At 48.4% G+C, this 12,397-nt stretch overlaps 2 protein-coding genes across 3 annotated transcripts; both read left to right on the top strand.

Annotated features, from left to right (window-relative positions):
* The first annotated feature begins 1,424 nt into the window (after positions 1-1,424).
* Positions 1,425-8,190, top strand: Mettl17 (methyltransferase like 17). The gene is made up of 14 exons (XM_052191582.1): positions 1,425-1,607; positions 1,729-1,882; positions 1,965-2,099; positions 3,419-3,500; positions 3,728-3,809; positions 4,298-4,371; positions 5,056-5,150; positions 5,430-5,500; positions 5,806-5,913; positions 6,150-6,218; positions 6,962-7,012; positions 7,406-7,498; positions 7,691-7,875; positions 7,950-8,190. The coding sequence occupies exons 1-14, from the start codon at positions 1,530-1,532 to the stop codon at positions 8,056-8,058; spliced, it is 1,386 nt and encodes a 461-aa protein (XP_052047542.1). The 5' UTR covers positions 1,425-1,529; the 3' UTR covers positions 8,059-8,190.
* A 1,766-nt stretch (positions 8,191-9,956) lies between these two features.
* Positions 9,957-12,090, top strand: Slc39a2 (solute carrier family 39 member 2). 2 transcript variants are annotated; one of them, XM_052190526.1, is made up of 4 exons: positions 9,957-10,224; positions 10,398-10,528; positions 10,773-10,823; positions 11,204-12,090. In XM_052190526.1, the coding sequence occupies exons 1-4, from the start codon at positions 10,110-10,112 to the stop codon at positions 11,834-11,836; spliced, it is 930 nt and encodes a 309-aa protein (XP_052046486.1). In that variant the 5' UTR covers positions 9,957-10,109; the 3' UTR covers positions 11,837-12,090. The 2 variants fall into 2 exon arrangements, with proteins under 2 accessions (XP_052046486.1, XP_052046487.1); XM_052190527.1 differs by having other exon boundaries at positions 10,778-10,823; positions 11,204-11,300.
* Positions 12,091-12,397: the final 307 nt, after the last annotated feature.

The raw sequence follows: 12,397 nt of genomic DNA, 5'->3' as shown, positions 1-12,397 counted from the left end.
CTTTTATATATCTTATATAGCTTGTTCTTTTATATATCTTTTATATATCCTTCCTCCAGGAGGAGGAGGATGTTGCAGGGTTTAATTGTACTTAGTTATGTTAAACAAAACTTTGAATTAAGAGCACAGTGACAATACCAGGCATGAGAATTCATACCTTTAACTCCAGTCCTTGAGAGCCAGAGGCTGCAGTAGGTAGCACCTTTCCCACAGCTGCCATCCACACCAGAGATCCATTTGATAAAATCAAACCTCTTCTACCCACATAATACAAACCAAGTGCTCATACAGAGGCCCATATGTGGTCCTATAATTCTATTTGGACTGCAGACTGTATTCTTCACCCTGTCTGCAGACTTGTGCCCCAAGGAGGCTAAGGATGAAAACACAGCTGGGTAAATTACTGCTGCCCAGACCCAAGAATTTCCCCTGCCACGAGGCTTTTTATTTGTTTGTTTGTTTGTTTGCCGGTTAACCCTTCTAACCCTTTGGAACATTTAGCAGAAAATTCTCGATTTTCATTTCGAGGACCAACAATACCCACTACAGTGCATTGTTTAAAGGTGTAACTCAGACTTTCAACTGTCTAGCGCTTAACTCAGCTGTCACCTATTAAGTTCACGAACTTGAGTAAATTAACCACGTGAAAAATTAAGTTAGCAACAGATGTTTGTGGAAACAGGATATCCTCATGTGGAAGCTCTTGATAGAAAATCTGGAACGTACTCGCAGACAACAAATGTTTAAAAAAAAAAAAAGGAACCCAATTAGGTTTTATGTTTATTAAACTGCAAACTATAATAATTATTAGCTCTCATTATCGTTGGTCGCTTAAATCTGATTTCTGTTATGGAATTGTCCCTTTCACAAAGGGAAACTAACCACGGCTCAGAATTCTACAGTACCAAACGAAAACAAAGAAAGTCAACACTTTCCTTTTCACCTGCCTACCCTACTCAGCCCCACTCCTGCACCCCGCCCTTGAGTCGGCCTCTGCTCCACTGGTTCCCAGCCCAAGCCCAGCCCACCCCACCCCCAAGCCCAGCCCATTCCACCCCAGCCCACCCGACCGCCCAGCCCCCACCTCTGCCCTCCAAACTCCCACACCCTACCGCCCCCCAAGTCCCCTAACCCTCCCCATCCCAGTGAGACTGCTTCCCCCCTCCTCCCCTCCTCCATCTCCCTACTCCCCCACCCCCTCTCTCTCCTACCCGCCTCCCACCCACCCACAGTGAGACTGCTCCCTCCCCAACCCCTCACAAAACACGCCCCCTGCCCGAGCCTGGTCGGTCTCTCCCCCAAGCCACGCGCAGCATCGGGGCCACGCCCCTTCTGGAAACTAAGCCCCGCCCACGTACGGCTTCCGTCGCAAAGAGATGTACGTGAGGTCGCTTATTGGCTGCTGGCAAATACTCCCTCTTCTCTTTAGTTGATACCGTCCGGGTCGAAGTTCCACGGAAGATGCTCCTGGCTGCTTGGGCTGAGGGTCACAGGCATGTGCACTTCCGTTTCCGGTGTGTCCTGAAGCCATGGCCACCGCCAGGGCACCGAGGTTTCTGCTGCTGTTCTGCAGATCGTGCCGCAGCCTTCGAGGACCCCAGTCCCGAGTAAGTGCATCTTCCTCTGCCAGCGGAGAACTGGGTTTCCAGAGACACCTCTCGGAAGAGGGAGCAGCCTCGGCGATGCCTCGGGCAACAAGCACATTTCTGTTTCCTTCGCTGTCTGCAGGAGTACGCCGCCCTTGTGCCCGGCGTGTCCCAGGTAGACAACAGGTCCGATTTCCTGGGGAAGAAGCCCCATCGTAAGCATCCCGGCATCCTGCATCTTCCGCACGTCCAGCTGCCGCCAGCACTGGCTGACGCCGCGCAGTTACTGCTTTTGGGTGAGAAACTGCGGGAAGGGGAAGCCAGATAAACAAAACGAGGCCAGCACGTAGCAATGACTCTTTCCATCTGTGACCACAGAGAGACCCATGCGCAGTATAGAGAAGCAGGTGCAAGCACTCACCAACTATCTCTGGAGTCGACATTTACCAGTAGAGCCGGAGGAGTTGCAAAGACGGGCTGCGTATCTTGAGAAAAAATTCCTGGAAAAACAAGGTAGGTCTTAAGACTAAAAGTAAACCAGATTGAAATGTCAATGAGAAATCAGGAAAAAGAATAATTTAAATCTCTCAGATAAATGCTGCCGTTTGTTATTTGATGCTGTAGTAATAGCTCTACTAGACAGATAATGCCCTACTAGAAGGTAAGTTGGGTCAGAGCTTCCCCTTGGAGATTGGGTAAAGGTCAGAAGTTTAGGTCTTTGGCTTTTCTTGATATTTTTCCCCACCTCTCCAAGGCAAATAGATTATGACTATATTTTGATTCAGGTAAATAAAGGCCGTTTGACTGTTCAGTAAGTACGAAAACCCATTTCAGGGATAGAAAATGATTACATTTCAGATTATTTTTAAGGCTATGAACTTCATATTGTAAATTTGCCGCTTATTAATCTTGTATTCCCTGCACTTCCCACAGTACCCGGTTCAGAATAGTGTCTTAGTGTCCTATTGTTGAAGAGACACCATAATCACAGCAACACTTTGAAAAGAAAGCATTTAACTGGGGTTGGCTTACAGTTTCAGAGGTTTAGTCCATTGTCAGCATGACAGGCAGGCAGACATGGTGCTGGAGAAGTAGTTGAGTGTTCTCCGTCGGGATCTGCAGGAACAGAGAGAGACTCTGGGCTTGGCTCCAACCTCAAAGCCCACCTCTAATCCTTTCAAATAGTGCCACTCCCTGGTGACAAGCCTTCCAATCCATGAGCCAATGGCGGCCATTCTCGTTCAAACCACCCCAGTAGGTGTTTGTAGAATTTTGCCCAGTGGTACAGAACTCCACACTGACATGAGACTTAGATTTTCAGGCCTCTTTCTATAATAATATTGACGATGTCTCCTAAGTGTAAGGGGGTGAAAAAGTCCATAAAAGTGCCCTTATCCTAGCTTTTAAAATTTTATCACATGGGCAAGAGAGATAGTAGAGAGTAAAAAAGCAGTCACCACCGAACCTGATGACCTTCTACCAAATGGGTGAAGGTGAGGGCCAACTCAGCCCTATACACACACCATAAATAAAGATACAAAATAGTTTCATTTTTATCAGGCTTCTGCTTACTATGAAGCAAAACTTGGATGGGTTAAGTCGACTAAACTACTCTTCTAATAGTTAGATACTGATAGGGAGATAATATATAGACAAGATAATATTCGATACACTCTGGTGGTGGCAGTGGTTCTCAGTCGTATCCCTCTTCATGAAGTTGGCCTCTCTCAGACTGAGCATTTTCTCAGATGGGAATGGGGAAGGCCGGGAGGCGTGTTCTACATGGGATCTGAGCAGTTCTCCAAGGTCCTCACCTCCAGTTCTTACCCTAGGCTCAACTCAGACAGAGGAAAAACTTCGTGAGGCAGTACTGCATGCCCTGCGCAAAACTACCTACCACTGGCAGGAACTCAGGTAAGGACTTACAGAAAGGGTCCATAGAGCGAGCGCATGTTACATTTGAGGAGAACTGAAGAACTAGTCAGCTTTGTGTTTGAGAAAGCTCCCTGAAGTCTTCTATACTAGAAAGTCTTCTGTACTGACTGGAACAGTCCTTTCCAGATTTTTTGTTTCATAAACTTTAGAGAGTAACTGGGGCTAGTTATGCTAGGGGATAACCCTCTGACTTTTTTTTTTTTCAGCTACAATGAAGAGCTGAGCCTGATCTATATGGCAGCAAGATTGGACGGTGGTTTTGCTGCAGTTTCCAGGGCATTCCACGAGGTGAAAGTCTCACAGCACCCAACCTGACCTGTTTTGTCATTAGTTTTGTTTTCTGTATATTAACCTTCTGTAGTGGGAGGTTTTGGGATGTTACGCACACACTAACAGTTCTTTTTATCCTTTGGGAAAAAAAATCCTGTGGCCTAAGAAAGGTTAGAATCACTGAAATGTTTCCTATTTATTTATTTATTTATTTATTTAATGTGAGTATACTGTTGCTGTCTTCTAATACACCAGAAGAGAGAATCCAATCTCATCACAGATGGTTGTTGTGAGCCATCATGTGGTTGCTGGGAATTGAACTCTAGACCTCTGGAAGAGCAGTCAGTGCTCTTAACCGCTGAGCCATCTCTCCAGCCCCCTGAAAGTATTGTTTATCAAATCTCACAAGTGTGTTCATCTCTCACTTCTATCACAGTCCCCTAATATTCACTAAAGCCCCCATTGCTGACCTACCCTTCTCTGGGGTGTTCTGTATTCTCCTTCAGATCCAGGCTCGAATCCCAGAGTTCCAGCCACAGACATTGATGGACTTTGGGTCTGGCACTGGTTCAGTTGCCTGGTAAGTAACTTTATTAACCCTTAGCCATGTCAGTTCTAACTCTAGAGCAGTAGTTCTCAACCCGTGGGTCACAACCCCTTTGGTAATTCGAACTACCCTTTCTCAGGGTCACATTAACAGATATCCTGCATATTCGATATTTCCATTGCAATTCATAGCAGTAGCAAAGTTACAGTTATGAAGTAGCAACGAAAATAATGTTATGGTTTGGGGTCACCACGATGTGAGGAACTGCGTTAAAGGGTCGCAGCATCAGGAAGGCCGAAAGCCACTGCCCTTGAGAGTCAGATTTCCTATTCCACCTCTGTGTCAAGAAACTGGGATACTAGAGAACAAGAAAATAGGACCTAAGATGTTGCTGCCCTGAGATTAGGCAGAAGAAAGTATTTGGGTTAAGGTCAGATTTAAAGGAGGAGCACACGAAAAAGGCTCAGTACTTGAATTAAAAGAAAAAGAAACTTAGCAGAGGGAATGGGCTTTTTTTATATACCATCAGAAGCTTTTGAATCATCTGCCTTTTATTTCAGAAGTTGTAAATACACTAAGGAAATAAAGTCATGATATTAGATTATCTGTTGTAATGTGACACCATGACTCCCCAAGGGTAGGATTGAGGGCAAGTGGGCCTCTTGGAGGAATGACCGTTTGTCATAAAACTTGATGTTTTTCATCTTGCCACCTCAGGGCGGCTCACAGTACTTGGGGCCAGAGCCTCCGCGAATACGTGTGTGTGGACAGCTCGGGTGCCATGCTGGCTCTGGCTGAAAAGCTCCTTAAAGGTGAGACCAAGCTGTAACCCAGGACTTCTCAAAAGTCAGGGGAGCTGGGAAAGTGTTCTGTTGGGGCGCAGAGGGAACACTGTAAATGAGGATAATCTGGTCTCCTCCCGTTGGTCTAGTCCTTTGTGGGACTGAGCGCTCGGATGGTGCCTGGCGATGCTCCTGACAGCCCACACCCCTTGGCCGGCGCTGTCATCCGAGGCATGTGTCCTAACTGAGGATAAACTTGTGGCTGTGAAGTTCATGTTCACTATTGGCTCCCACATCTTTCTTCCATAGGTGGTTCAGAATCAGGGAAGCCCCGTATCCCAGGTGTCTTTTTCAGACAGTTCCTACCTGTGTCACCCAAGGCAAGTAGCAAGGAGGCGGTTGTCAGATTCAATGTGGCAGACAGACAGCAGTGGCCTCAGCCGTGAAATCCATCCTTTTGTGTTAGAAGATAAAAAGAAGCAATAGAAGACATTTCAAACTAGGCATCAGGTTGCACACCTGTAATCTCAGCACTCAGGAGCTGAGGCAGGAAGATTACTGTGAGTTTGAGTCCAACCTGGGTGATGTAATAAGATAACCGGGGTCAGGAGGATTTAGAAGCCAGAACTTTGTTGTACTGTTGGATAGGGAGATGTCAGGTCTGTTGTGACCCCTGTCTTGGCAGGTCCAGTTTGATGTGGTTGTATCAGCCTACGCCCTCAGCGAACTACCCAGCAGGGCTGAGCGCATTGAGGTAGTTCAGAACTTGTGGCGTAAGACAAGCCATTTTCTGGTGAGTTGAAATCCTTTTGCCGCGTGTTTTGAAGCATCTTTGTGGTTCTGTGCCATTTCCTCTTGTCATCACCTAGTGTCTTTCTCCTCTATAGATGTATGTGCGCTTCCTTAGGGTATCCGTCCCCCTTTCACACAGTGCCCACTTCCTCTTCCCTCTGCCAGTGCCCTGAGGAGCTGCAGACAGCTGTCACATGGGATGCGGAGCGCCTGCTCATTATCCATCTTTTTAAACAGGTGTTGGTGGAGAACGGAACAAAAGCTGGGCACCGGCTTCTCATGGATGCCAGGAACCTGGTCCTCGGGGTAAGGTTCCATGTGTTCCGTCCTCACCTTTCTGTCCCAAGTTACTCCCTTGGGAGCTGGTGACTGTCACACACTTGCAGAGAGGACTCAAGAATGAGACACACACAGTCATGATACTGCAGAGCGGCTGGCAGATGAGGGTTTCTAGGTCAAATCCAGCCCAGCACCTGCTGCCCTGGGAGCTATGCATATTCGTGAACGCACTAATTTTCACACAGCAGACTGCAGAGCTGCGTACAGTAGGAACAGGCCTTGCTTGCTCCTTGGTCGATTAAAAAACTGCTTTGCAGCCTGGCAGTGGTGGCACACGCCTTTAATTCCAGCACTTGGGAGGCAGAGGCAAGCGGATTTCTGAGTTCAAGGCCAGCCTGGTCTACAGAGTGAATTCCAGGGCTACAGAGAAAACCCTGTCTCGGGAAAAAAAAAAAACAAACAAACAAAAAAAAACAAAACAAAAAAAAAAAAAACTGCTTTGCTGACTCCGGATTGAAGGTGTTGCTGAGCCAAGACTCTCGTCTCGGGGAGACAGTGTGAGCCAATAGAGAATCCTAAATTTAATTGTGCCAAAGTGAGGGTATTTTGCGTGGAGGTTGCTGATGTTCACGTGCCAGTGTGCCAGCTCACGTCAGTGAACGTGGTTTGTCAGTATTTGAATTAGTATGAGGCGTCCTCAGTGCGCCAGCTGCAGAGGTTGGATTATGAACATAGCTCCCACAGGCTCAGCTCTCTGTCCTTGATTTCAGGAAAAAGAGAAGTCGCCTGAGGACCATCGGCCTAGCTTTGTCTTTGCCCCAGTAAGCACTGCCTCCTCCTGTCCTGCCGCCCAGATCTGAGTTAACCACAGACAGCCCAGCCCAGCCCAGCCACTCTGCCACCTCCTCCCCACTCCCCAGCCCCCACCCCCGTGGCTCCCTCCCCTTTCCCAGCCCCTCTCTCCTGTGCTCCCTTCTTCCTGACCCCTCTTGACTCCAAATCTATCTTATTTTACTTTTCATTGTGTGCATGAGATGTATGTGGGTGCATGCAAGCAGTGTGGGGGTCGGACAGATTTTAGGAGTCTGTTCTGTCCTTCTCTGTGGAACTTGGGTCAGATCCAGGCCAATAGGCTTTTGCAACAAGCACGTGTACCAGATGAGCCTTCTTCCCAGCCCAGTTAAAGCATTGATGGATCTTACATGTGTTTGCAGTGTCCCCATGAACGTCCTTGTCCTCAGCTGAATGCCCCCCAGCCCCTGGCCTGCAGCTTCTCCCAGGCTTATCATCCTATTCCCTTTAACTGGGTATGTATCCTCAGAGTGTTATAGCAAGGTAAATAGCCTAACCTGGAAAAACAGTAAAGAAAGGAGGGTGGGAAAAGCTGGAATAACCTGGAGCTCTGTGATTTATCGCATGAGAAAGGACTTCAGGCATGAACGGGGAAGGGAGCTAAGAAGGTTTGTACCCTCTCAACAGCCCCTGTGTTGTTATTCTAGAATAAGAAACCAAAGGAGGAAACGTTCTCTCTGGTAATCCTTGCCAGGGGGTCTCCAAAGGAAGCTAACCGTTGGCCCCGGATCACGCAGCCGGTCCTCAAACGGCCTCGCCATGTGCATTGCCACCTCTGCTGTCCCGACGGGCACATGCAGCACGCTGTGGTTACAGCCCGTCGGCACGGCAGGTAAGAGATACAGCCGCCTGGGTAAATGGGGCAAGATCCTACAGCTCATCTAATGCCTCTCTCTCGTGCCACAGGGATTTGTATCGCTGTGCCCGCGTCAGCTCCTGGGGAGACCTTTTACCCGTGATAGCTCCATCCGAGTTTCCTCCTCCGTCCCCTGCCGAAGAGCCCTCTGAGAGTTGACAAGGATGTATAGCAAGGATCTACCCATCACACCTGCCCAGGGCAAAGCTACCTGGTATCCAGGAAGAGAGCTCTGGTACCCCTGTGCTTGTATTTGTCTGAAATCTTAATAATAAATGTTTTTAAAGAACAGAGGTGGATTTTATGACTGCTTAAAGATACAGGGCCGGTTGTTCTAGCCTGTCTGTAATGAAGAGAGTGCAGTCCCAGTGTGGAGAGGGCTCACTGCTTCAGAGACACTTCCGTGAAAGACGTGGAGCATGGTAGGGAATGACACCACTGGCCCTGTGTGTGAGAAGGGGCACAGCAGGTCTCAACCAGTGGTCATGTGGGCCTCTGAGGAAACGAGCAGTTAGCTGACTTCCCTGCCCGCTTCTTTCCCTGGACTTTGCCCAATATTTCCTTCAAAGTTAATCTAGTTAGGACACTTCTGTTTATTTTTTTGTTTCTATTTCCTGTTTCCATTCTAGAAGAACCCCTATTCACAACAGGAAATGTTAACCTCCAAAACAGGAGGATACCCACCAGAAAGGCTAGGGCACCTAAGTCCACCTCCACACAGCAAGCATAATTGCAAGATATAAGGACTCAGAAGAGGCTGAGGGCAAGCTGATCGCACCCCAGGCTTTGATAAAGGTCAAGGTTTTTAGATTTCTTGGCACTGATAGACATCTGGTAGACCATTCAGGTTCTGCAATCTGAGACTCTGCACTTCAAGCTTGTAAATTGTCATGTAGGAAGAAATGACAAGGTTAACAGTTGATAATTACAGGAATAGATCTCAGTGGGGACGTGGTACAGCTTACCTTGACCAAAACAGAAGAATGTGTTCTGCCTGAGCTTTTTTTTTTGTTCGTTTGAAGTTTGTGGGTTTCCTTAAACTTTAAAGATAAAAAAAGTGTTTAAGCTTTTATATAAGAGAAAAAACAATTGACTGATTTCACTGGGGATTGAGGGGGAAGGCTCCATCACAGAAACAGGTGACAGGTGGGGCATATTGGCCCAAGGCTTTGGAGAAGCAGAGGCAGGTAAATCTCTGAGTTCAAGGCTAGCCTGATCTACATAGCTCCAGGCCTACATTGTGAGACCCTGTGTCAAAAAAAAAAAAAAAAAAAAAAAAAAGTACCCGGGCAGTGGTGGTACATTCCTTTAATCCTAGCACTTGGGAGGCAGGCAGGTAGATTTCTGAGTTTGAGGTCAGCCTTATTTACATAGCGAGTTCCAGGACAGACAGGGCTACACAGAGAAGCCCTGTCTCCAAAAGTGGCAGTATCCATGTTGTAACTCTAGGAATAAACACGCACACACACATACGCACAAAGAGAGAGAGAGAGGAAGAGAGAGGGAGAGGGGGGGGGAGAGAGAGAAAGAGAGAGCGAGCGAGAGCGAGAGCGCGCCCTCCCTGGGAATTTCCATGCCTGAAGCTATTTTTCTGGAATTAGAGGAAAGGGGACTCTCTTCACTTGCTAATTCACACAGAAGAGTAGCAGCTCCACCCCCTTTACCCTCAGGTGGCCCCAAATCCTCTCTGAAAGGGTTCAGTTCAAGTATCAGCGTAGCAACCTGTAAGACTTAGGATAGAGCAGAGCGTAGGTAGAGCGTATGGAAGGCTTATATTAAATGTCCTGACCATGGCAGGGCCAAATTGCCTCACACATAAATTAGCTGGGACCTAACTACCATAGGTTGTTCAATTTGAGGTTAGATCAACCCCAGACGTGAACTAAGAGTCCTCAGAGCGCTTGGATTAGTCACAGCATTAAAGAGAAAACTTCTCTGAGCCTTACCTGGCAGGTAGTCTGGAGTTTCTGGTTTGCAAGCTCAGGAAGGTGTGAGGCAGGGGAGGGGCCTCCAGAGAGTGGGAGGGTTGGTGGCTGGGGCTGGGCCCTCGTCAGCTATGCGGGTGAAGGCTGTGTAAATCCACACAGTCCAGGGACAAGGAGGTTATCGGCAGTCCTGAAATTCACACAAGGGAATGCTCCACTTTGGCCATTTCAACTGCTCCCTGCTGCTGTTGCCTTTCTGAGGTCTGCTTACCCTGCACCCCAAGGATGGAGGTACTGCTAGGAGTCAAGATTGGCTGCCTGCTTGCCCTTCTGGTTCTCACACTGGGCTGTGGCCTGACTCCCATCTACGTCAAATGGTTCCAGATGGATGCAGCTACAGGTATGGCCCCAATTCTGACTCTGTCCCCCACACCGCCTTAGCTCAGACCTTTCCTAGCATCTGGTTCTGTTCTCTCACATCCCCACAAAGACGGTGGGTGCTGTCTTGTTGCTCTTCATGCATTCCCATTTACCTCATTGCTAACTGGAGAATAACCTCTGCTTTTTTATTAGGTTATCACCACAGGGTTCTCAGCCTCCTGGGCTGCACCACTGCTGGCATCTTCTTGGGAGCAGGGTTGATGCATATGACTGCCGAAGCCCTGGAGGGAATCGAGTCAGAAATTCAGAAATTCGTGGTGCAGGTGGGTAGCAGAGAAATCAAGCGGCAGGGTTATGGGGCCGGGATGACAGACGGAAGCTGGGAGACGTCAGAGCACAGCAGCGCACCGGTGGGACGGGACAGCAGCTGTTGAGTAGAAGCGGGGGTGGGGGAGGCGGGAGGGGGGGAGGGGGTCGAACATCCAAGGAAAGTTTATTGGCTGAAAGGGCAGGGCAAGAACTAGCGCTGCCTCGGACTCAGTCTAATTTCTGTTTCTGCCTTCCTAGAATAGTACAGGAAGCAAGGGAAATTCTTCTCGTGATGCTGCTTCCAGTTATGTAAGTATCTACTATTAGCCCCTGTCCGGAGAATGAGGAGAACCTTGCACTTGTGATATGTGAGGAATAGCAGGACTCTCTTTTCTCAGCTCAAATAATGTAGAGAAAGACAGTACCAAGCTAATCTTTTGTTTGTGGGCCCTCAGGAAAAGCTCTTGCTTCACTCCATCCTTCCTACCAGGACCCTCGGGCAGAGTTCACATTATTTCCCTTTATTTCTCATCTAAGCCATGTCCCTCATGCCCTCGGGGTCTCTCTGCGCGTCCATTGTCGGGGCCTTTTACCACATTTCCAGCTTCTGGCCTCTCTCCTGGTCCCGCGTCCACTAAATGTATTGTCTCCTTCCCGCCCCGGCTTATGGTCCCTGTCTGTGTCCCTAGGTGGAGTATCCCTACGGAGAGCTCGTCATCTCCCTGGGCTTTTTCTTTGTCTTCCTTTTGGAGTCGCTGGCACTGCAGTGCTGTCACGGGGCTGCTGGAGGATCAACAGTGCAGTTGGAGGAATGGGGAGGGACTCATGACCTCGGATTCCACAAGCATCCGCCGCTACCCTCACCCTCCCGGGGTCCCCTCCGCGCCCTGGTCCTTCTGCTCTCCTTGTCCTTTCATTCCGTGTTCGAAGGCCTAGCTGTGGGCCTGCAGGCCACAGTCGCGGCTGCTGTACAGCTCTGTGTTGCTGTGCTGGCTCATAAGGGGCTGGTGGCGTTCAGTGTGGGCCTGAGACTCGTGAAGATCGACATTGGACCACGATGGGCCACGTTCTGCATACTGTCACTAGCTCTCATGTCTCCCGTGGGCCTAGCCCTAGGGCTGACTGTGGCTGGAGGCGCCTCAGGACAAGCACAAGGATTAGCCCAGGCTGTATTAGAGGGCATAGCAGCTGGCACATTTTTATATGTCACCTTCCTAGAAATTTTGCCCCGGGAGCTGGCTTGTCCTGAGGCCCCTCTGGCCAAGTATGGCTGTGTGGCTGCTGGCTTTGCCTTCATGGCCCTGATTGCTTTGTGGGCTTGAGACATTCCTCACTGTTCTGACAGACCTAACTAGGATAACTTCTCCTGAGGACACTCCCTCAATAACTTCGGTCCTCAGACATTTTCAGTGAGACTAAACATTTACTAAACACGGACTGACTCAGATTTTATATACATGAGATCCCGTCCTTGCTCAGGACTTAGAAAGAATGTTTTGTTTGCATGCCTATTTAACTGGAAAATTGGTATCAAGACCATCACTCCAGATTTGTTATTGTGTGTAATAAAGGTCCCATTTTACCTGTTTTCTTCAACGTCATTGTAATTCTGTCTCCAATAAAGGAAAAGTGGATAGGGTGGAGTTGGGACCAGTAATCATTTTAGTGGCTATAGGCCATTTCCCCCCCCCCAAGACATAGACTGCTAAAAAAAAAAAAACAAAAAAACAAACAAAAAACCTTATTCCCTTATCCTTGACAGCTGAGAAACAGACCAGACCAGCATTTAGAGGAAGATAGACGTTTAGAAACAGAAACACCAGGGCATAGATATTTGTCCTTCACTACCTCACCCCACTCTCATTGCCTGCTGTCAGCCCCAC

Source organism: Apodemus sylvaticus, chromosome 8, assembly GCF_947179515.1.
Source record: "Apodemus sylvaticus chromosome 8, mApoSyl1.1, whole genome shotgun sequence".
NCBI lineage: Eukaryota > Metazoa > Chordata > Mammalia > Rodentia > Muridae > Apodemus > Apodemus sylvaticus.
Note: the sequence above shows the minus strand (reverse complement) of the source record. Positions and strands in the feature narration are given on the sequence as shown.